Source organism: Oratosquilla oratoria, chromosome 32 (assembly GCF_046742065.1).
Source record: "Oratosquilla oratoria isolate Oo_2021 chromosome 32, ASM4674206v1, whole genome shotgun sequence".
In the NCBI taxonomy this organism is placed as follows: domain Eukaryota; kingdom Metazoa; phylum Arthropoda; class Malacostraca; order Stomatopoda; family Squillidae; genus Oratosquilla; species Oratosquilla oratoria.
This window is the reverse complement of record NC_134808.1, coordinates 10,128,603-10,151,794: the sequence shown is the minus strand read 5'-3', so window position 1 is coordinate 10,151,794 and position 23,192 is coordinate 10,128,603. Positions and strand designations below refer to the sequence as shown.

General features: G+C 37.9%; 1 protein-coding gene across 4 annotated transcripts in view; it reads left to right on the top strand.

Annotated features, from left to right (window-relative positions):
- Positions 1 to 22,759, top strand: part of LOC143041767 (E3 ubiquitin-protein ligase AMFR-like) — a 339,879-nt gene extending 317,120 nt beyond the window's left edge. The window contains exon 9 of one of the 4 annotated variants that reach the window (XM_076213801.1): positions 19,092 to 22,759. In XM_076213801.1, the coding sequence (XP_076069916.1) occupies positions 19,092 to 19,308 (217 nt within the window). In that variant the 3' untranslated portion in view covers positions 19,309 to 22,759. The remainder of the gene's footprint in view (positions 1 to 19,091) is intronic. The other 3 variants (XM_076213800.1, XM_076213798.1, XM_076213799.1) reach the window with 3 other exon arrangements.
- The last annotated feature ends 433 nt before the right edge of the window (positions 22,760 to 23,192 follow it).

Below are 23,192 nucleotides of genomic sequence, written 5' to 3'. Positions count from 1 at the left end.
AATACTAATTCCCAGTGCTGATCAGAAAGATTCCGCAACTTGAGGGCCAGCTGGATTGCCTTCCATATAATACAATTGAGCCATTCCATTTGTCCATTGCCAATTGGGTGATATGGAGTAGTTCAACTCGTAGCAACTCCTTTTTGTATGAGGTAGGTTTTGAGATCCTTGGACATGAACGATATTCCTAGATCAGCATGAATGTAATTAGGCATCCCACATAGACTAAATATTTGTTCCAGTCATTTGATTACAGTTGTATTCATATTTGGATATGGAAAAGCAAAAGGAAAATGGGAATATTCATCTACAATAGTAAGTATATAGGGATAACGTGAGGCAGTTGGAAGAGGTCCTTTGAATTTGATGCTTAGCCTCTCCATTGGTTGAGTTGCCTCAATGAGTTTTCCTTCTTGAGAACTAAAGAACCTCAGTTTTACCTCTGCACAAACCTTCCTGACATCCTCAGTAGAAAAGAGGAGGTTCTTAGATTTCACAAAGTGCAGCAGGTGAGTCACTCCTGGGTAACATAAACCCTCATTTTGTAGTTCAGCGAGAGTAGATGATGCAGAGACAGTAGAACAACAGAAGGCTTAAGAAAAGACATCAGGAACCACATTCTCTTTACCAGGGCGATAATGTACTGTATAACTGAAGGCAGCGAGCCCCATCCTCCACTCCTGGATCTTGATATTCTTAATTTTGATGCATTTCCAGTTGTTGAACATGAAGGTTATGGAATGCTGGTCAGTAATAAGATCGAAATGTTGTCTAGCAAGGAAGTGACCCCATTTAAGGACAGCTTCAATTATGGCCATGACCTCCTTTTCTACAATGTGATAATGTATTTCACTTCCATGTAGAGTCTTAGTTAAGTACAGCTGAGATAGCTACTTCAGAAGCATCACATTCAACTTCAAAAGGCAAGTTTTCATCCACTAAGTATAACGTAGTTCTTTCAAGTTCTAACTTGAGCAGATTGAAACCCTGTAAAGCTTCTTTATCTAAAGGAAATTTCTTTACACTCACTAATGGTCTTACTTTGGTTGAAAAATTGTGTATCCATTTGGCATAGTAAGCAAACATACCCATGGCTCTCTTCAAAGATCAGGATCAGGCTTTATAACCCCATTTCCTACACAGTAACCAAAGATATTAATGGAGCGTACAGACTTAATAGTCTTAGAAGCATATGGAAATGCACACTGTAAATTTTCTTCTTTCACAAGCTTATCCATGTTCGTCAAAAGACTGCTACTCCATTTGTCACTCTGAAGGGAACCCTACAAAATTGATATAGGCATCCATTGGCCTCAAAAGCAGTGTATTTCTTGTCCAATTCTTTCAGTGGAATTTGGTGATATGCACTTTTCAAGTCAAAAGTTGAGAACACATGGTATGTTGAGAGTTCATTCACCATAGTGTTCATTCTTGGCAATGGATAAGCATCTACTTCTGTATATAGATTCACAGTTTGTGAACAATCAACACACATCCTCTTTTTATGTCAATTCATTGGATCCTTCACTTCTACAACTTGGGCTCTCCATGGGGATAAGCTATTTTCAATAATACCCACAGCATGTAGACAGTTCATTTCCATTTCAATGAATTCCTTGTCATCTTTACTGTAATATCTCGACGTAGTGACTATGGGCTTACAGTTAGGTGACAAATGTTGGAAAAGAGAAGATTCATCTACAGCAGCTGCTACCAGAGAACAATATGAGTTAGTACCAGGTAATTTGAGCTTAGGTTTTGGTCCACCATATTCAATGGTTACACATTGATGCTGTTTTTGGAAGTCCTGGCCAAGCAGTACCCCACAGCACAAATCCTTCATTAGTGCCAGATGAGTGGATGGGTAAGTTTGTCCATTAAGATGTAGCATTAAATAAACTTTGACATAACCATGAGAGTTAGTGTGCAACGAGTTCTGAGCTAGAGTGACATCTTTATCAGTTCGATGTATTAGAAGTTTAAAGTCCTGTGCAACTTCCTCATCTACGTAACTGTCATCACTGCAAGAATTGACAAATGTAACTTTCGCCCGTTTATTGTTGTCAAGGTGGCCACTAGATGGAGGCTCTAAGGGAAAGTGGTGCCAGAGATAATGGCAAGCACCAATAGCTGGGAGGAGTCAAGCATAGTAGCTGTAGGGGTCTTACCTGTAGGTGCTGGCACCTTGGACATACACACATGAGCAGAATGGCCTTTCTTACAACAGTTATTACAGGTAGAATTTCAAGCTGGGCAAGTAGTATGCTTATGACGTAGTCCTCCACAGAAATAACATTTACTCTTCATGGAAAGAGTGGCTGCCAATACCTGATTTCAGCAGTTGTCTCACAATCCTCAGGTGGTTTATTCTTCACAGTATCATCCCATGATGTCTGTGCATGATCAAGGGTCACCACAGCAGCAGTGTGCACAAACTGAGGAGTTAAGGGACTGAAAAAGCTGGCATTGCATTGAGCTAAGTCTAAAGAATAAGCTTGATCATAAGCTGCCTGTAAATCTAAAGTCTTATTTTCTAAGAGACGTTGGCAAATCAAAGGTGAGGTTAGACCATTAATAAAGGCATCCTTAATTAACTCTTCTTTGCATTGTTCTGCACTAACTGCCTTTAGATTACAATCCTTACTTAACTTCCATAGTTCTCTCAAAAACTCATCTGAAGATTCACATACAACTTTTGTAAAACAGAAATGGCAGAATCATAATCAGTGCATTCTTTAATATATTCATAAACACAGTTCATAAGAGTTCTTAGCTAGTCAGGTGCATTTTCTCCACACTCTTGTATGAAGTTGGAGAAAGTCTTGTACCAGTGTTTCCACTCCCACACTGCAGCTGAGGAGCTGGGGTCCAAATTCAGATGGGCCACCCTTAGTAGTTTTTCCATTATAGAGTTGATTAAATTGAAATAACAATAAGAGACTTGGCTGCTGCTCCCAAACTTTAATCAACTCAAACACTAATAGACCTGAAAATATGTTACAAAATGTAACTTACATAATATAACGGAATATATGTGAAGTCAGAAAATGCTACAGTTTATATAATATTTCTTACATATTTTCTGAACATACAGAACTCATCATATGAGTAGACTAAACATAACATACAAGATATAGTATATGATATCTACACAATGAGTAAGTGGGGGAAAGGAATTAACATACATAAAGAGTCATGACCATTAGTCCAATCAGTCCCAAACAGACTATGATGACGTAGCCAGACAGTTTTGTCAGTTGTTTACAGAGTATGATACACAGCCAAACAAATGGCTCTGAGTATGAAAAAGTCCATTGACAAAATATAATAGGTAGGAATTTCTTATTTGATTCTTGCTGTTATCAGTCTTAACATTTGTTTGGATATTGTGTACAGTAATAAGATTGGTCTTTATAAAGCAAGATTTTAACCCTTTGAATACAGTGATGCCTATGTAGTCATCATAAGGCACAATGATTAAATGAGGATGCCAGCATCGGCTTCCTGATTATATTTATTTTGTAGTAGCCGAGTGACCCTCTTATTCTGTGAACAGGCTTGATATCTTTTTCAGTGGTTACAAACATTCTGGGTGAAAGAGAACAAGTATAACAGCCGTTACTTTATATTTTATAATGCATATATTGTGATGCATCATTGATTGTAAGGCAGCTAATGTGCACATGAATATTTGACTCGTATTGAAGATGTTATGGGGTTTGTTTGGTTTTAAGATTGGGATTATATGAGCTGTTCTCAAGATGTTTTGGATTATGTTGTGTGACCAGAACTAGTTGAAAATGTCAGGTAAGGCTGTTATGGCTGTTTAGCCAAGGTATTTGAAGAGGAGTATTGAGATCTTGTCTGAGCTTTCAGGGTTTTTTTTCAGTAGTAGTTGTAGTAGTAATTATTGAGGAAGTTGGTGACAGAGTTTGGGAGAGTGTGTGAAAGAAGAAAGCTGAAGATAAATGTGGGTAAAAGTAAGGTGATGAGATGTACAAGGGGTGAAAGTGGCAGCAGACTAGAAGTGAGCATTAAGGGAGAGTGACTGGAGGAAGTGGATAGTTTTAGATAGGCTACTTGGGTGCAAATGTGGCAGGAAAAGGTGGAGTGAAGGTGGAGGTAGAATGTAGATTGAGAGAAGCAAGTAAATGCCTTGGTGGGTTAAAAAGTGTAATGAGTAATAGACATTTGGGAATGGATGCTAAGAGGAGACTGTATGAAGGAGCGATTGTGCCAACAGAACTGTATGGGGCAGAAACATGGAACATAAGAGAGGAAGAGAGAAGGAGTTTGAATGTGTTTGAGATGAGGTGTCTGAGAAGTATGATGGGGGTTACTAGGCTAGATAGAGTGAGAAATGAGGAGGTGAGGAGGAGAACAGGGGTGGAAAGGGAGTTGGGAGATAGGGTTGATGAAAGAGTATTATGATGGTTTGGACACTTGGAAAGAATGAGTGAAGAAAGACTGGTAAAAGAGGTATGGAAGGCAGTTGTGGAGGGAGTGAACATGAGGGGACGTCCTAGTATGAGATGGATGTATGGGGTGAAGGGGGCTTTGGGGAAGAGAGGAATGTCTGTTGAGGAAGGACGGGAGAGGACAGAAGACAGAGGTGAATGGAGAATGGTTGTATAATGGTTGTATATGAATGATGATGTGATGCATGAGTGGGGGGATGGGTATGTGAGGTAGTATGTGTGAGCAAAATTTGACGCAGCCCAAAGGGATTTCTCCCCGTCTTCTCCTTTTATGCATGGGGGTCGCCGATTTAATGAAGTGGCCTTGCTGTGGATGTGCTGTGCCTTGCAACACTGCCTCTGACCCAGGGCAGTGGACAAGGTGCAGGGATGACCCGTCATCCAGGAGGTGCTAAGATGGGAGGGAGGGTGGAGGGGAGTGGAATGTATTCAGGGATGGAATGGGTGGGAATGATTTTATGCTTTTTTCTTTTTGGCTACCTCCCTTGTAAGGGGAAAAAGCCTTGGTATATGTATGTATGTATTTTTATTAATCGTCCCATCTGTATCTGTACTAGTATAAGTGGGGTGGCTTCGATGTCAGGTTTAGTTGAACATATTTCTTTAATTATTTACCTGTTTTCTGGTGTGGGCTTCAAGCTAATTTTGGAGAAATACCTGTTGATGATGTCTCATTGCTGTATTGGTGATGGTATTTTATCCTGAGCTGCATCAGCTGATTCATTGGTAAGGGGGAGATATTTAATCTAAGTTTTTAATGATTTTTAATGCTCTCCATATTTTACCATTATCAATTTTTCTATCTTTTCTGTTAGTTGTTTTTTCCCAGTTTTCCTGCTGTCTGTAGTTATTTTTTATGTTTCTGTATAGATTGTATTTCTTTTTTTAAATTATTCCATTTTTTTCTTTAAAAAAGCTATCTCCTGTGTAGTTGGGGTTGAATTTTTTTTGTAGCCTCTAGGAATGTTTTTTTTTACTTGCCTTCTGGAAGTTAGTATTTTGTGCACTGCTTTATCTAGGGGTTGGTATTGGTCTGTTTCAAAGTATTCTAACTCTATATTTACTGAGTACTCATGCTAGTTTGCTTTTTGGTAGTTTGAAAGTGTTCTCTTCATTGTGGCTTGTATTTCTCCTCCCAGTTTTATGGTAATTGTTATTGGGAAGTGATGAGGTGATAGATCTTGAGTGGTTTCTCATGTTGTGTGAGTTTGTAAAGAGGGTGAAAACATAGTCATGCCAGGGAATGTTGGTTGTTGATTGTGTTGGAGAAGTTGTGTAATGGGGTTCTTGTTGGGATTGATTATGTTAAGGTTAGGGGAGTTGTTCTAGTATTTTGTATCCTCTTTGATTGGCTGTTTGAATGTTAAGCCATTCAGATCACCTACCAGCTCGCTATTGAGTGGTTGGAGTTGAGAGATGAAGCCTTGTGGAGTTAGTGTAGTTGGTGGGATATATATGTAGAAGTGTCTAGAGAAGGCTTATGACAAGGTCAACTGGAAGGTATTGTGGGAAGTATTGCAGGTGTATGGGTATGGGTGAAAGTTGTTCAAGACAGTCATAAGCTTTTACATGAGTAGTAGAACTTGTGTTATAGTTAGGAATTGTGAAAGTGATTGGTTTGAGGTAAAGATGGGGTTGTGCCAGGATTATGTTATGTTACCATGGTTGTTCAATGTGTGCATGGATGAGGTGGTACAAAAGGTAAATGTGAAGGTGATGAGCAAGGGATTGGAGATGGTTAGAGAGAGTGGAGGGAAGTGGGAGGTGAGCCACTTGTTGTGGATGGGTCAAAGGAAAGTCTGAGGCAGTGAGGGAGTTTGGGAAGGCATGTAATAGGACAAAGTTGAAAGTAAATATGGGTAGAAGCAAGGTAATGAAATGTACAAGGGGTGGGGATGGTAGTGAGTTGGAGGTAAGTCTTAAAGGGGAGAGGCTATAGGAAGTGGATAGTTTAAAATATTTAGTGCCACACATAGCAGGTTATTTGGGGTCGCTTGTTGCAGGATAGGGAGGAGTAGAGGTGGAGGTAGAAAGTAGATTGAGAAAAGCAAGTAAATGCTTTGGGGGATTGAAAAGTGTAATGAGAAATAGGCATCTGGGAATAGATTCAAAGAGATTATATGAGGGGGTAATTGTCCCAACTGCACTGTATGGGGCAGAGCCTTGGAATTTAAGAGAAGAAGAGGGGAACTTTTTAAAAGTGTTTGAGATGGAATGTCTGAGAAGTATGGTAGGAGTTACAAGGTTGGATAGAGTGAGGAGGAGCGTAGGGCTGGAAAAGGAGATGGCAAATAGGGCTGATGAAAAAGTATTGGGATGGTTTGGACACATGGAAAGAATGAGTAAGGAAAGTTAAGTGAAAGAGGTGTGGAAGGCAGAGGTTGAGGTAATGAATTTCAGGGAATGACCAAGGATAAGATGGATAGATGGGGGGACAAGGGCATTGAGCAAGAGGGGAACGTCTATTGAGTATGGAAGGGAGAAAATAGGAAATAGAGGTGAGTGGAGAATGGCTGTGTATAGATGATATAGTGATGCAAAGAAGGGAGGAGCAGGGGATGGGGAGTAGGAAATGGTTGGTTTGAATGATAGTTTGACACAGCCTGTAGGGATTTTCCCCCATCTACTTTTCCACATGAGGGGACAGAGAGGGAGGTTGCTGATTAACCACTTCAGTATGAGTCAAATTCTTGTGCTCAGCATCTGCTGCCATATGTACGATGCATCACAGTACTCACATAAAATATAAAGTCACTGCTGTATTACTTGTTCTCTTTTACTCTGAGCAATAATAAACACAGAAAACATGATCAAACCAGTTCACAGAATCCAGGGGTAACTCATGAACAACTACAAAAAATATATATTCAAGAAGCTGATGCTGGCATCTTCATGTACCTACTTGTGCCTCATGATGCCTACATAGGTGTCATCATGCCAAAGTGGCTAAGTGAAGTGACCTTGTTGTGGAAGTACTGTATCTTATTACATTGCTTCTGACTCAGGGCAGTGGGTGAGATACAGGGATGACCTGTCATCCATGAGGGAGATGTTAGGGAGGAAAGAGTGGTGGATGCAAGTGGAATGAGTGGGGTATGTGCCTTGTGACTTAGCTACCTCTCTTATGAGGGAGAAAAAGTCATTGCTATGTAGATAGATGTAGCAGGTAATGGAGGATTGGAAGTGGAGGGAAATTGGGGCATGTGGAAGGCATGTAAATGTTTTTGGGGGAATAAAGTGTCATGAGAAATAAGTATCTAGGGATGGACACAAAGAGAAGAATATATGAAGAGGTGATTGTACCTATGTTACTGTATGGGGCAAAGACTTGGAATGTAAGTTTCTTTTCATGTCCTCTTGCTTCCCTCTTGTCCCATTTTAATAGGTCATCTCTATCGAGAACTTCCATCCCTTTCATAATTCTGAAAATGGTCAACAAATTGCCCCTTTCCCTTCTCTGCTCCAATGTTGACAACTGTAATTTCTCCAATCTTTGTTCATATTTCAAGTTTGATAGTGTGGGTGCCATTTTTGTTGCTGCTCTTTGGATTCTCTCTAATTTTCTTGTGTTATTCTTTGTTTTAGGTGCCCACATTGATATAGCGTATTCTAATTTCAGTCTTATCAATGTGATAAATATTTTCTTAACCATCTCCTCATCCATGTAGTCGAAGGCCACTTTCATTGATCTTAATAGGTTGTAGGTCTCTCCAAATAACTTATTTACATGTTTGTCAGGTGTCAAATCACTTGAGATGATTACTCCTAGGTCCCTCTCAGAGTTTACTTTTTTGACTACTTTGTTTCCAATCGTATACTTTCCCGAAACTATTTTTGCCTTTTCCAAATTCCATTATGCTACATTCCTTGATGTTGAAGTTCATTTCATATTTCCGGCTCCATTCCCATACTATATCCAGGTCCTCTTGTAGCGATCTGCAATCTTCTGTTTTCACTCTCTTGAGTAATTTGGCATCTTCAGCAAAAAAGTTCATGTAACAATTTACTCCTTCATCCGTATCATTTATGTATATGGCAAACATTAAAGGAGCCAAAACAGAGCCTTGTGGGATGCCACTTTTTACATCTTCCCATTTCGAATTTTTGTCTCTAAGTACCACACTCATTTTTCTCCCAGTTAAGAAATCCTTCACCCAATCCAACAATTTGCCTTGAATTCCTCCTATTTTTTTCAATTTTACTCGTTAGTTTTTTGTGTGGTACCTTATCGAATGCTTTCTGCAAGTCCAAGAAGACGCAGTCTGCCCATCCATCTCTTTCTTGTATTATCTCAATTAGTCTCGAGTAAAAACAGATTAGATCTGTGGTGCACGATCTTCCACTTCTAAAACCAAATTGTTTGGGATTTATTATTTTGTTTTCTTCCAAGTGTTTGGTCCATCTGCTCTTGATAATCTTTTTGCATATTTTTGCTACTGTACCTCTGAGGGACACCAGTCTAAAATTTGTAGGATCTTCTCTATTTCCTCCTTTATGTATTGGTACTATGTTTGCATCTTTCCAATCTTGTGGCACCTTTCCCTCTTTTACTGAAAAGTCTATTATCTTGTGTAGTTCATCTATACGCTCTTTCAGTATCCAATTTGCAATTGGTGAATGGATTGAGTGAGAAGTTAGGAATTGAGACAAGAGGAAGGGTAGAAAGGAGCTTGCAGATAGCGTTGATAAAAGAATATTGGGTTGGTTTGGGCACATGGAAAGAATGAGTGAAGAAAGAGTAGCAAAAAAAAAAAATGTGAAAGGCAGAGGTGGATGGAGATAAGTTGAGAATGAGATGGAATGATGGGATAAAAGGGGCCTTTGGTAAATGGGGAATTTCTGTTGAGCAGGGAAGGAAAAAGGAAAGAGACAGGTGTAAGTGGAGAGTGATTGTGAATGGATGATAAACTTGCATGACCAAAAGGGATTTCTCTTCATTTTCTCAATGTATAAGGAGGTGAGGAAGGGTTAAATGAAGTGATGGAGGTAAATCTGCTTAGGCTGTTGGGCCCTGCTTTAGATATGCTGTGTCATGCTGCACTGCTTCTGACCTAGGCAGTGGATGGGGGTAAGAGATGGCCCTTCATCCACAAGGAAGTAAGATAAAAAAGGGAAACATATGGGTGTGAGATAGGTGGACTTTGGCTGGCCACCTCCCTTGTGAGGGGGAAGAAGCATTCGTATATAATTAGAATTAAATTATCAGTTGATAGAGAAAATATTAGATTTATTTAATAACACACATACTGTACATAGACAGTTAACAGTAAACATTCGTGGGAGTTAGGAGACACTTAGGGATCCCAGTAATTGTTAAAAAAAAATAATAATAATAATAATGATTGTTGCTCCCCTTAGAAACACACTTGGACCCCCATTTTACTTACAGGGTGTATAACTAAAGATAATACACAATGTGCATTCTTTAAAAAAAATGTATATATGAAAATAGATCAGTGTTAAAAAAGATGCAGTGGGACATGAGTGGAGCTGGGACCAGTGGTGGGTACATACATGTGGTGGACCTGCAAGATGCACAGTAAAGGTGCCCATTTTCAAAACTCATCAGCCCCCTCATCTCCATCAGGGAGGCACAGCCCTGTATAAATCATGCTTTATCACATGTAGGGAGCTGACAGCTGGTGACTGCTTTCCCCTTCCTACCACTTTTAACTAGTGACATAGAAAGTCCCACAGTAAGAAATGTAGACAACATTTCATTTTTTTCCAAAAGAGGTAAGTGGGGATGCAGTAAAAGGGAGGGGGGATAATTAATTGATTGAATGGGTCTTATCATGGATGGTGGGTAAGTCACCTCTCATTTCTGCCTACTCCCCTCTCTCCTCCCTTCTCACCACTTCATTACATGTCCCTATCATAGCTGTAAACAATAACAGCTGTTACTGGTTTCTGCTGGATTGCATTCAGGTCCACTGCAACATTTTCCCAGTGCTGATCTTAGTTTTTTAATTCATATGAATAAAGTGTTCTCCATCTTCATTAGTGCAATTTCCTTTGTGATATATTTAGCACTGTGGAGTGCTTGCAATAATTGTAGAGAGAATGGACTAAATGCATATATATGTATGTATATTATATATATATATGTATGTGTGTGTATATATTATTATTTTATTTTATTTTATTTTTTTATCTTATTCATTTATTTATTTATTTTTTCCCCCCTTCCATTTGGAAAAAGTGACCAACAGCAGCAAATGATGAAACCTCCCTATACTTTACTTGTCCAACACCACCTTCTACAGAGTCGTCATCTTTTGGCATTTAGGGGCTGCTCCAGTAGGTGACTTAGCTGCTTTCTTCATGAAAGATATGCAGGGTAGATATAATACACACAAGAGATGCAAAGGCTAGTGTGTGGACAGTGCTGAGTGAGTCAATCCACAAGTAACCAATTTTATTACTTGTTGATATTCACAACCTTACCTGCAAATAATCAAATATACTTGCTCATATTTGTGGCCTTACATATGATTAATTGAATCTACAAGTGCTAAATTTGCAAATGTTAAGGGTTGACTGCATAGTATAACCATGACACACAATAAATAAATAAATGAAAAAAGATAGAGAAAATACTCTAAACCTTGTATAATTAAATATGTACATATACCAAGAGGCCCTTACCCCCTTACCTAATTAAGGTTGCACTTTACCCATCCTACACCCATTTGTTGGTCTATCTATCGTAGCTCCTTGTGAATGAAGGCCTGTCCCTTGTCCATTATGGTAAGAAACAATGTAGCAAGAGACAGCACATCTGCAGCAGGGCCTGACAGCCAAAGCCAGGTTACCATTACAGTTTCATTACATGGCAATCTTTCCCCCTAATCCACTTCAGAAATTACATAGGAGGCAAGAAGAAATCCCTTCAAGCCATATTAGTTTCTCATTCACTTACAAACACTTTCCACTTACACCTATTCTTTTTTTATCCTCTCCTTTCCCTGCTCAGCAAACATTCTTAATATATTCAAGGACCTATTCACTCTGTATACCTCTGCCTACCACGCTGTTCATGCTAGTCTTTCTTCATTCGTTATTTCCATATTCCCAAATCATCCAAAACCAGGAAGCTAATTTAGACTTTCTTCCCATGAACTCCAAGTCTCTGCACCATTATCAACTGTTGCCTCAACTTTCACAAAGTGGAAAACCTGCAGTCCCACAATGACTGCCAACAATCCCCAGAACCTCCCTCAGTTCTCCCTGGGAAGAAGATTTGGACTGGTGTCTGGACTGTATCAGTATGAGGCTCTTTCTGTCACTGGCTGAAAATTGTTGGGAGAGGAGAGCAATTGCCAGTTGTCTATGTGTGAAAAAGTATAATAAATGCAGTTGAAGTTGATATAGAGATCTTGGTCCCAGTGTGGAGACTGAGTGCCAGCCCCTCAGCTGCACCTCATGATAGCAGTGAGGGGGGTTACAGGTTTTAAAAATGGGCAGCTTCACCGTCCATTTTACAAGACCACCACTTGTATTGATCCCTCTGCCCCAATACAATATCATAGGTACATTCACCCCTTCATACAGTCTTCTCTTTGCACTCCCCAGATACCTGTTTCTCATAACACTTTTCATCCCCCAGATATTTACTTGCTTCCCTTTCTTATCTTAAGAGATCCAAGATCTACTCGTCTCCAATTTGCTGCTACCCGCTTCCTTTGAACATGTCAACACCTTACTTATGCCCAATTTACTTTCAACTTTCTTTTCTTACATACCCTCCCACTTGGCCACTTGGCCACTTGATGCCTCGGTCCTCCTTCTGACCTACCCACAAGTGCAGTGTCATCCACAAAGAACTGGCTAACCTCTCACTTCCATCCATTCTCACCATTTCAGTTATACCTCCCATACCACCCCATTCATGTGCACTTCAACAACCATGGTGACATTAGTTGACTTAGCCCCACCTTCACCTTAAACTATTCACTCTCAATTTGTTAACCTAACACAAACTCTGCTAATCATGTGAAATTATTTTACAGTGTTCAACAGGCTTCCCCTGGTCCCATACATCTGCAACTTATCCCACACTATATTTATGTCAGTCCTGCCATATGGTTTTTCCAAATACATAAAAGCCTGAAAGATATCCTTACCTTTTGCCCCCCCCCAAAAAAAAAATCTTTATAAAAATTTAGTTTATGCATCCTCTTCCTTTTGTAAACCCACACTGTACACCTCCAATACTTATTGTTTCCTCCTAATCATCTCGGTGAACACCCTGCCATATGCCTGTCTAAAGATGTATAGCATATTTATCCCTCTAAAACAATCTATATACGAAGAGCTTTTCCCCCTTATATAGGAGGTAGTTAAGTCATTCCCACCCATTTCACTCCCCTCCACCACCCATTCCAACCCCCCATCTCAGCTCCTCATGGATGATGGGTCATCCTTGCACCCACCAACTGCCCTGGGTCAAACACAATGCAGCAAGACACAGTACATCCACAGCAAGGCCACTTCATTTATTCAGTGACTCCCCCACCTCCGGTCCCCTCATTTATCTAGTTGTATTTTATGGGACGGGAGCTATGCTAGTTGTGACCCATTTTCGTATCTCTCCACATCCAATTTATTTTTGAACTCGTGTATGGGCCATGCAGAAAAAGAAAAGTCAGGAAGAAATTTCTTGATATTTGTTACCTATTTCTTTGTATAATGGAACTATACACACAAAATATGTGAGATAATAGATTGCTCAAAGATGGAAAGGTACCGCAAGACTGGAAAAATGCCAATATTGTGCCAATATATAAAGGGGAGATAAGGAAGACCCAACAAACTATAGACTTGTCTCACAAGCACAATAGCTAAAATGTGTGAAAAATTTATCAAAAATAGATGGACTAAATATCTGGAAAAAATAATATACTGAATCCAAACCAATTTGGTTTTAGACAAGGAAGATCATGTGCCACAAATGTGATTTGTTTTTATTCAAGGTTAATAGATATAATGCAAGAAAGGGACGGGTGGGCAGATTGTGCTTTCCTGGATTTACAAAAGGCATTTGATAAAGTTCCACACAAAAACCTATTAAGAAAACTCAAAACAACAGTAGGTGTACAAGGAAAATTATTGAAATGAAAGATTTCTTGCATAGAAAAATGAGAGTGGTACTTAAGAGATAAAAACTTAACCTGGGAAAAAATGGGAAGTGGAGTCCCACAAGGTTCAGTATTAGCTCCAATAATTAATGTTTGCTATATATATATATATATATAAATGACATGGATGAAGGTGTAGAATGCTACATGAGCTTCTTTGCAGATGACAGAAAACTACTAAAGAAAGTACAGAAGAAGACTGAATCACTACAGAGAGACCTGGACAAAGTCTGGGAATGGAGCCAAAAGTGGGAAGTGAACTTCAACATAAAAAAATGTAATATAATAGAGTTTGGAAAAAGTAGAAATATATATATATATATATATATATATATATATATATATATATATATATATATATATATATATATATATATATATATATCAGGGCTATATAAAATCAGTACAAAGGAAGTAAAGAAAGTTCCGAAAAGGACCTAGGAGTAATTATCACCAAAGACATGTCCCCAGACAAGCATATACACAAAATTGTCAGAGAAACCTATAATTTACTAAGATCAATAAAAGGTGACTTTTAATTACTTGGATGAAGTAATAAAAAAGAATAATAATAATAAAATACTAGTCACACTGATAAGACCAAGATTGGAGTACACCACAACACTATGGACACCCAACCGAAAAAAGAATATAAAGATTGTTCATGACTTCCGCCATTTCTAAATCTTCTGTGCATTGTGTATTTCCATGATGTAGTTTCATGTCCTGTTTATTTTTAAGTCCATTCACATATCTATAGAATAGCATATGATCTTTACATTTTTCTATGATGTCTATTTCATAGTTCCTTTTTTCTTCTCTGCACACTTTTACATATTCATTTCTTTGATTAATGTATATTTGCCACTTTCCAGGTTTTTTATCTTTTTTCTATCCTTTCCAAGCTTTATCTCTTCTATCTTTGCCTCACTGCATCTTCTGTTGAACCAGCACTTACTATACACATTTTTCTGTTTCCATCTTGGTACATATTTATCCACTCCTTCATTATAAATTTCCATCAAAATCATCCATTTCTCTTCCACTTGTGTCTCTTCATTGTAGAATTTTCCCTATTTGCAATTTGAAAGAATTTCTTAAGTTTCCCAAAGTCTGATTTGTTGTACATCAGTTTTCCTTTTCTGTATTTCTCATTTCTCTTTATAATTTCTCCTTTAGTTCAAATTCTATTGATATGTGATCACTCTTCCCAAATGATGTCTTGTATTCAATTTTATCCACAATTTCAAGTTCTGTTATAAATATTAAATCTAGTCTCAACAGTTCTTCGTTACTTCTATATCTGGTATTTTCTCTTACCCATTGTGTCATTGTAGTCATGTCAAGTAATACATGTCCCCATAGTTCCTCACCACCTTTCACTGTCATTTCTTCCCAACAGATTTTTTTGCAATTAAAATCTCCCATAAGTACCAGGTTACCTCCATTCTTTAGCATCTTATTTAATAAATGCCTTGTATCTTCTAACAATTTTGAATGCTCACCCTCTTGCCAAGAGCCCATTTGTGGGGGCACATAAATCACTACAAACTTTCTACTTTTCATGTCACTGCCTTCAACTTTTATCATGATCATTTCCACACTGTTTATACCCTGTGTAACCTTTGTCACATTTAAGTTTTCTTGGCCAGAAACATGACTCCTTCATCCTGTTTCTCATCTCTATTTTTGATCCAATGATTATATAATCCATGTCCAGCACTATTTGGTGGTAGTGGACCCCTTAATTTCATCTCCACAATTCCCATTATGTCTGTTTTTTCTTCTGACAGGTAATCATTTAGTTCAGTCCTGAGATAAATCCGTCTATGTTAGTATAAGCCACTTTTACTTTCTTCCTTCTCCACCTTGTATTCTGTTCCTTTTGTTGCACTTACCCGAGCATACCATTTTCTCAGTCTCATGTCTAAGACTCGTTAATAGAACTCCTTTCTTTCGGCCTCCGTTCTCTTCGTGTTTTTTTTTTTTTTTTCTTTCTTTACTTCATCTCTTAGTGTCTGCTCTCTCTTTCCCCAACATTGATTTCTCTTTTTATCCATATATTGTTGTAGTGTTCACTCTTTACCAACTTTCCTCATTTTGCCAGTATATCTTCTACTACCATTTGTGACCTTAAATTTATCTGTATTGGTCAATTTCTTTATTTTGAATATTGTCCCATACTATATAATTTTCCTTTTATACTTCTTGGTCTCTCTCTTGTACTTTTAAAATTGTCTTTGCTATTTCTTTTTCTGTTTTTTCCTCAAATACCTAACCATGCCATATTTTTCCTTTAGTCCATATACAACAATACACTTTCTTATCCACTGTATCTTTAATTCAATTTGCTTTCTCTTTGATTAGTTGAATAATTGTATCCTTTGCATTCTCCTGCATTTGTTGTACTATTTCTTTAAAGGCTATCTCTTAATTTTCTCTCTTTTCATTCCATTTCTTAATCTTTTTCAAAATTTCCTCTCCTAAATTTTCTTCAATTTTTTCAGGCATTGCCTATATTTTGTAATTTACTTTTTTTTTCTCTCTCTCTTTTTCTTCACTTTTGGTGGTATCTTTGTTTTTCATCTTTTCATTCTCACATTTGACCTCAATTATATGTTTATTTTTTTCATTATTTCAGCATTCTTTTTCTTTAGATCACACACCTCTTTGCTTACATCAAAGTAGTATTTTCTTAAATTTATAATTTTTTCTTAAGTTCTATGAATTCCCTCTCCCATGAGTTTCTGTTAAAATTTATCTCCCTTTCACCCATGTCTATGATTCAATTCAAATTTCTTCTTTTGTACTTACCAAATCCAGAAAAAGGGTCATCTCTATGCCTCTGTTTACATTAAGTTTCAGTATAACACCTTCAGAGGACCCTACATTTGATTCAAAATCATCACCATCTTTACATGATCCTTTTTTATTATGTTGCATTTTCTCTCAATAGACATTACTAGCAATGCTCTAGATAATTTTGGACAACCACAAGTGCTCCCCTCCCATTCAAGAGAACCCAGGCTTCCTTCTCTCCTTACACTATTGAGAATTTTCATCTTATTCATAGCCTATGGAGCTCTAGTTGATACTGTTGATTACTTGGTGGTTCATGTGTATTTACTTAGTTGTATTATACGGGAAGGGGAGCTATGCTCGTAGTGACCTGTCTTTGTATTTCGCAAAATCCAGTTCTTAAATTTTTGTATGGAGTTTGCACACACTATTGTACCTAGTTGTATCCTATAGGAAGGGGAGCTATGCTTGTGGTGTCCCATCTTTGTATCTCACAGTGACTAGTTTGCTCTTATATTTGTGTATGGTTTTTGCACACTTGTTTTGTCCAGTTTGTTCCAGATGTCTACCACTCTGTGTGGAAAACTTTTTTAGCCAGATCTCTTTTATAACTATTTTTTTTTATTTTTTTTCCATGTCCTCTTGTGTTTCTCTTGTCCCAATTTAGTAAGTCCTCTCTATCAAGGACTTCTGTGCCTTTCATGATTCTGTAGATGGTCAGTAGGTTGCCTCTTTCTCTTCTTTGTTCCAAAGTCAGCCATTTCAATTTAGCCAGTCTCTCCTCATATGACAGTTTTGAAAGTGCTGGGGCCATTTTCGTGGTTGCTATCTAGATTCTTTCAATTTTCTTTATATTCTTTTTGGTATTGGGTCAGTAAGTTGCCTCTTTCTCTTCTTTGTTCCCAAGTCAGCCATTTCAATTTAGCCAGTCTCTCCTCATATGACAGTTTTGAAAGTGCTGGGGCCATTTTCGTGGTTGCTCTCTAGATTCTTTCAATTTTCTTTATATTCTTTTTGGTACTGGGTGACCATACTGTCACAGCATATTCCAGTCTAGGCCTTATTAGTGTGACTAATATTTTTTTAATCATTTCTTCATCTAAAAAGGTAAAAGCTACCTTTATTAACCTTAGGAAGTAGTAGGATTCTCCAACAGTTTTGTTTATTTATTTATCAGGGGACAAGTCATTTGAGATAATCACTCCCAGGTCTTTTTCAGATGCCACTTTCTTCACTTCCTTGTATTTACCTAGTTGTATTATATGGGAAGGGAAGCAATGCTTGTAGTGACCCATCTTTGTATCTGTCAGCATCTAGTTTGTTCTTAAGTTCTTCTCTGGTTTTTGCACACACTATTGTTTCATCCAATTTGTTTCAGACATCCACCTACTAAACTGGATGAAGGATTTCTTGCATTGTAGAAAAATGAGAGTAGTGCCCAGGGAAAAAAAATCAGTTTGGAAGGAGGTGATTAGTGGAATTCCACAGGGATCGGCATTGGCTCCAATGGTATCCGATATTTATGTGAATGACATGGATGAAGATGTAGATTGTTACATGAGCTTCTTTGTAGATGATGCTAAATTGCTGAGGAAAGTGAATACTGAAACGGATTGTGAATCACTACAGAGAGATCTAAACAAGGTTTGGAAATGGAGCCAAAAGTGGGAAGTAGACTTCAACATTAAGAAATGTAGCATAATGGAGTTCGGAAAAAATAAAAAAGAATATCAGGACAATATAAAATTGGAAGAAAGGAAGTAAAGAAAGTGGGATCGAAAAGACATGGGAGTAATTATCTCAAATGACATGTCCCCTGGTAAACAGATAAACAAAATTGTTGGAGAATCTTACAACCTGCTAAGATCAATATATTTGGATTTTACCAAATTAGATGAAGAAATAGTTAAAAAAAAATACTAGTCACACTAATAAGGCACCAAAAAGAATATAAAGAAAACTGAACAAATCCAGAGAGCAGCCATGAAAATGTCCCCAACACTTTCATACTTGTCATATGAGGAGAGACTGGCTAAGCTGAAATTACTGACTTTGGAACAAAGACAAGAAAGAGGCGACCAGATGACCATTTACGGAATAATGAAAGGCACAGAAGTCCTTGATAGAGAGGACTTTACTAAATTGGGATAACAGAAATACAAGGGGACATGAAAAGAAACTCAAAAAGGATAGTTATAGAAGGGACCTGAAAAAACAGTATTCCACACAGAATGATGGATATCTGGAACAAATAGGATAGAACAATAATGTGTGCAAAAACTATACACGAATTTAAGAGCAAACTAGACACTGCGAGACACAAAGACGGTACACCACGAGCATAGCTCCCATTTCCTGTAAAATACAACTAGGTAAATATGGAAAATTGTATTTCTTCACATCCATTCAATGTGTGGTATGTCATTGTAGAATTTTGAGTAATATGGTGCTGGTGTAGAGATTTTATTGAATTCTGTTGGTGATGCTTGTGAAGGGTGTGTGGTATTTAGGGTTATGGTATAGAATTATGTGTGTCATTTCCATGTGATGTTCAATGGAGAGAATTTTGGTTTCTGGGTGTAGATGTCAGACAAGGGAGGTTTTGGTTCATCTTGTTATTACTCTCAGTACTCCATTCTATAGAGTTTGTGAATTGTTTGTGTTCGTCTTGCAGCAGTGTCCAACTTACAAGCAGATGCACCAAGCACCAAGATGACAAGGAGAGGAAGATGCTCCTCCTACCCCAAAGAAGGACAGCATATTCCAAGACTAAACTAAGACACCAAATGGACACAACATTATACCACTTTCTCAGTGAATTTAAAGTTGTACATAAATTGGGTTGGTTAGATATATTTTATAACCTAATACATAAAGAGAGACCTAAATGAAAATTTGCAAGTTTGAGGCCCCACAGCATAAGAACTGGGGAGTGATACACCCTCTGTATCCTGATTTGGTAGTTTTGTATGGATGTTGTGAAATGGATATGAAATATCAAGCACAATGAAATAAGTGTAACTGCAAATAAAGGCAGAAACCAGTATAATCAGCTTGATCATACTAATTAGGTGCCATTACTGAAGTACAACATTGGTATACTGTCCTTTGATGTCCTCCATTGCAAGAGATTGGTAAATTGTGAATTAGATAAATGCCAAGCTCTTCCTGGGTATCAAAGTTGGGTCTCCTGCATTCCAGGGAGGAACACTATTCACTGCTAGACAAGGGCTCTTAAAGAGATATACATGACATACATTGATAGTCATTGTAATACATTACATGAATTTGCTATAAAATATGCATTGCATTGCATGAATAGCTTCATTAAATGTATATTACATAAATTGACACAGTAGGTGTATAGCAGTTAATGTACGAGTACATAATTTGTTTAAAATCTTTTTAAATCATTGATGCTATCATATGTATGCTTAAGGGACCAGTGACAGTACCTGCATGTGGTGGTCCTGCAAGATGGACAGTGAAGCTGCCCATTTTTGAAACCTGTTAACCCCTTCACATCCATCTAGAGATGCAGCCCTAAAGGGCTGACACTTGGTCACTAGAGTAGGCCCAAGATCTCTATCAACTTCAACTGTATTTCTCACACTTTTTCACACATGGAGAGCTGACAACCAGTAACTGACCCCCTCTCCCTACCACTTTCAGTTGGTGACAGAAGCAGTCCCACACTAATACAACACAGACAAGACTCCAGAGTTTCTTCTTAGAGATATGTAGGAGGGCCCAGGAACTGTTGCCAGCCATTGTGGGTCTATGGGTTTTCCACTCATTGTAATTCAAGGCAAATAATTTTATGTATGATTAAGATATAACAATCCTTGTATATTTGATCCAGAAAAGTTTGCCATGCTTTACTAAAGTTAACTAAGTCTATTCAACAGAAAGACAATTGGATGTATTCTCACTTAGTCCAAACTGAAACAAAAATGTTAACACTATGTAAGAATGATGAAAGCACACATTTGGTGGGAGATTTGATTTTGTTATTCTTCTCATTTTCAAGTGAGGATTGGTTTAATATAAGCACAAATTATATATATATATATATATATATATATATATATATACATTTTTTTATATAACATCAGAAGAAATATTATTGCATGACCATGTAAATAAAGTATAGTTTTGATACATGGATTTCAGTAGCCCAAATACATCTTGAGGTTGGACTTGGGGACAAGACATTTGATAGAAGATCAACTGCTCCCTAATCACCTCCTTGTGGTCTCTGGTTTCAACTACCTCCAGTGGGTTAGATTTTTCTTCCTGTGAATCCCATTTCAAGGTCTTGCAGCCTTCTCCATCCTACCTTCTACATAAGAGGGATGCAAGATCTTGTAATGGGATGTGAAAAGTTAAAGGAAAACCTACTGCAACTTCACCACTTCCAAATTGTGTCCCACTGAGAGTAAGGAAGTGACTTAGATTGACAATATATTCTGTCACTGTCTCTCCCACTAACAATAATGTCTTTTTCCTAACAACCATAAGTCCTCTGGTGATGGTGCATGATACTGTGGGCAATGGTGATCTCTGAAAGAACTTAGTCACAGCCCACAAGGCAGACAGAATAGACCCAGTTGTCACCCTGTGCAAGGATGGGAAGTAGCACAGTTCAGCACCATCCTGTATGACTGAGCAGCCCTATTCAGGATCTACTCTATTTACCCAACATGGGCTAGAAAAGTTGCCTTAAACATAGTCCCAAAAACATAACCAGGTTGGGGAGCTGCCCCAAGCATGGTCACCCATAACACAGTATGAATAATGATAATAACTACCAAAAAGCAACAGGAGGGAACAACAGCTTTTCCAAAAACAAAGACCCTCTGTTGCATTCCTGTCCTTGCCCACGACAATTCCCTTTGAGGCAAAGTGAAGAGGTCTCTCCCAAACTACAATGGTAATACTAGAGCAGCTACCCACCCTTTCTACGAAGAATAGTAATGGCTGCCATCAGTGTTATCAACATATTTATCCACCACAATCAATAACTACAACCCTGATCTTGCTAAGAGCTATTGCATTCCCAGGCCTCTCGTCCACTACTCTGTTTTGTACATCTTTCACTTTAAATTTTCATCACTGTCTTCATTTCCCACTGTTTGTTATGGGTGATTAGTCTTCAATCAAGGATAAGTTAAATACAGAGTTTTTCCTTCTGTATTTTTCTTAAGTTACTTCTTATAAAATGTGCTACTCTGAGATGCACTCTATGAATCCCCCGAGAACACACATTTTAGGTCCTAGTCAAGTCTTGCAGTGACGTAGTGATTTTTTAGTCCAATGATCTTTAACTTTATATTTAAGATCCTACCCAAAGGACGTGATCTTACACTCATGAACCAATTAAATTTTCTCCATTTCTCTAATCAGATTCATTATTACAAGTCTATATGAAATATTGTTTACTTAAGCAATTTCAAATCTCTGCATAACCCACTTAGGTTACAAGTCAGCAAAACATACATGTCATAGAGCAATGAAATTGGGTCCCTGGTGACTGTAAACATTAGGCTGAGAGCGAGCTTGTGCAATTCCTTGCCCTCTCTCCTTCGGGTATGATGTAAATACATAAACTGTAAAAATACCCAGTATAACATTAATTATCTAACCCTCTTTCTACCTATTCTCTACCAGCCTCTTACAGGGCTTGGCAGCTACCGCTTGGTTACCCCAACCAACCCTTTTTAACTACCCCTTTTACAGGGCTTTAGCATATAACAATATTCTGGAAATACACATTTGATAAAAATATATACACAAGGAACTAACTATTCAAACTATTTCTGCACAAACTGGCTAAAACAAGGTTAAAAAATATCCTTTAATGCATAAATCATCAACTTAACAGCAACAAAATATGCAAATACTCCAACAACTGAAAACAAAACATTGTAATACATATATAAATAGTTTACAACACTCACTGTGTCCAAGGTCTGAAGATGTCATAATTTATGAATAACAAAATCAGAAAAAAGTGTCAAATATGTGGTAAGTGCCAAACACGCAGTATTTTGGTAGGAGTTTATTGCGGAGGTCTACACACAAGTATGGCAGGAAGTAATCTGTCACAAGCGAATGCTTGAGGGCCTAGCATGGGCATTAAGACGCGCCCGTGGCCTAGTTTCTGATACATTGTTGCTAGGCGGGAAAAGATTGGGCAAAACAATACATACTAACATATCTAGGTAACCACTGTGGTAAGTGCCAAACACGCAGTATTTTGGTAGAAGTTTATTGCGGAGGTCTACACACAAGTATGGCACTCGCTTTTGACAGATTACTTCCTGCCATACTTGTGTGTAGACCTCCGCAATAAACTTCTACCAAAATACTGCGTGTTTGGCACTTACCACAGTGGTGTTAGCCCTCCGCAATAAACTTCTACCAAAATACTGCGTGTTTGGCACTTACCACAAATAGTATCTGATGTCTTCCTCCTAATTACAATATGTTGTTAAGACAGCAACAACTAAGGAGGAGAAAAACATTATTAGAAAAATTGTGTTAGATTTCAGTGGAGGACAACCTTCACTCATTCACTTGATCCTCATCTTGCACATTTGTATGGCCATCTTTAAAAGCTCTCACACATTTCTGCACCATCCCATCACTCATAATGTTTTCTCCATATACTTCACTGATCTGATGATGAATTTTAGCCGCTTTCATGCCTTTAGCATTAAAAAAAATTAATCACAGCTCGTATTTCACAGTCGGTGGTATTCTCAATCGGAGG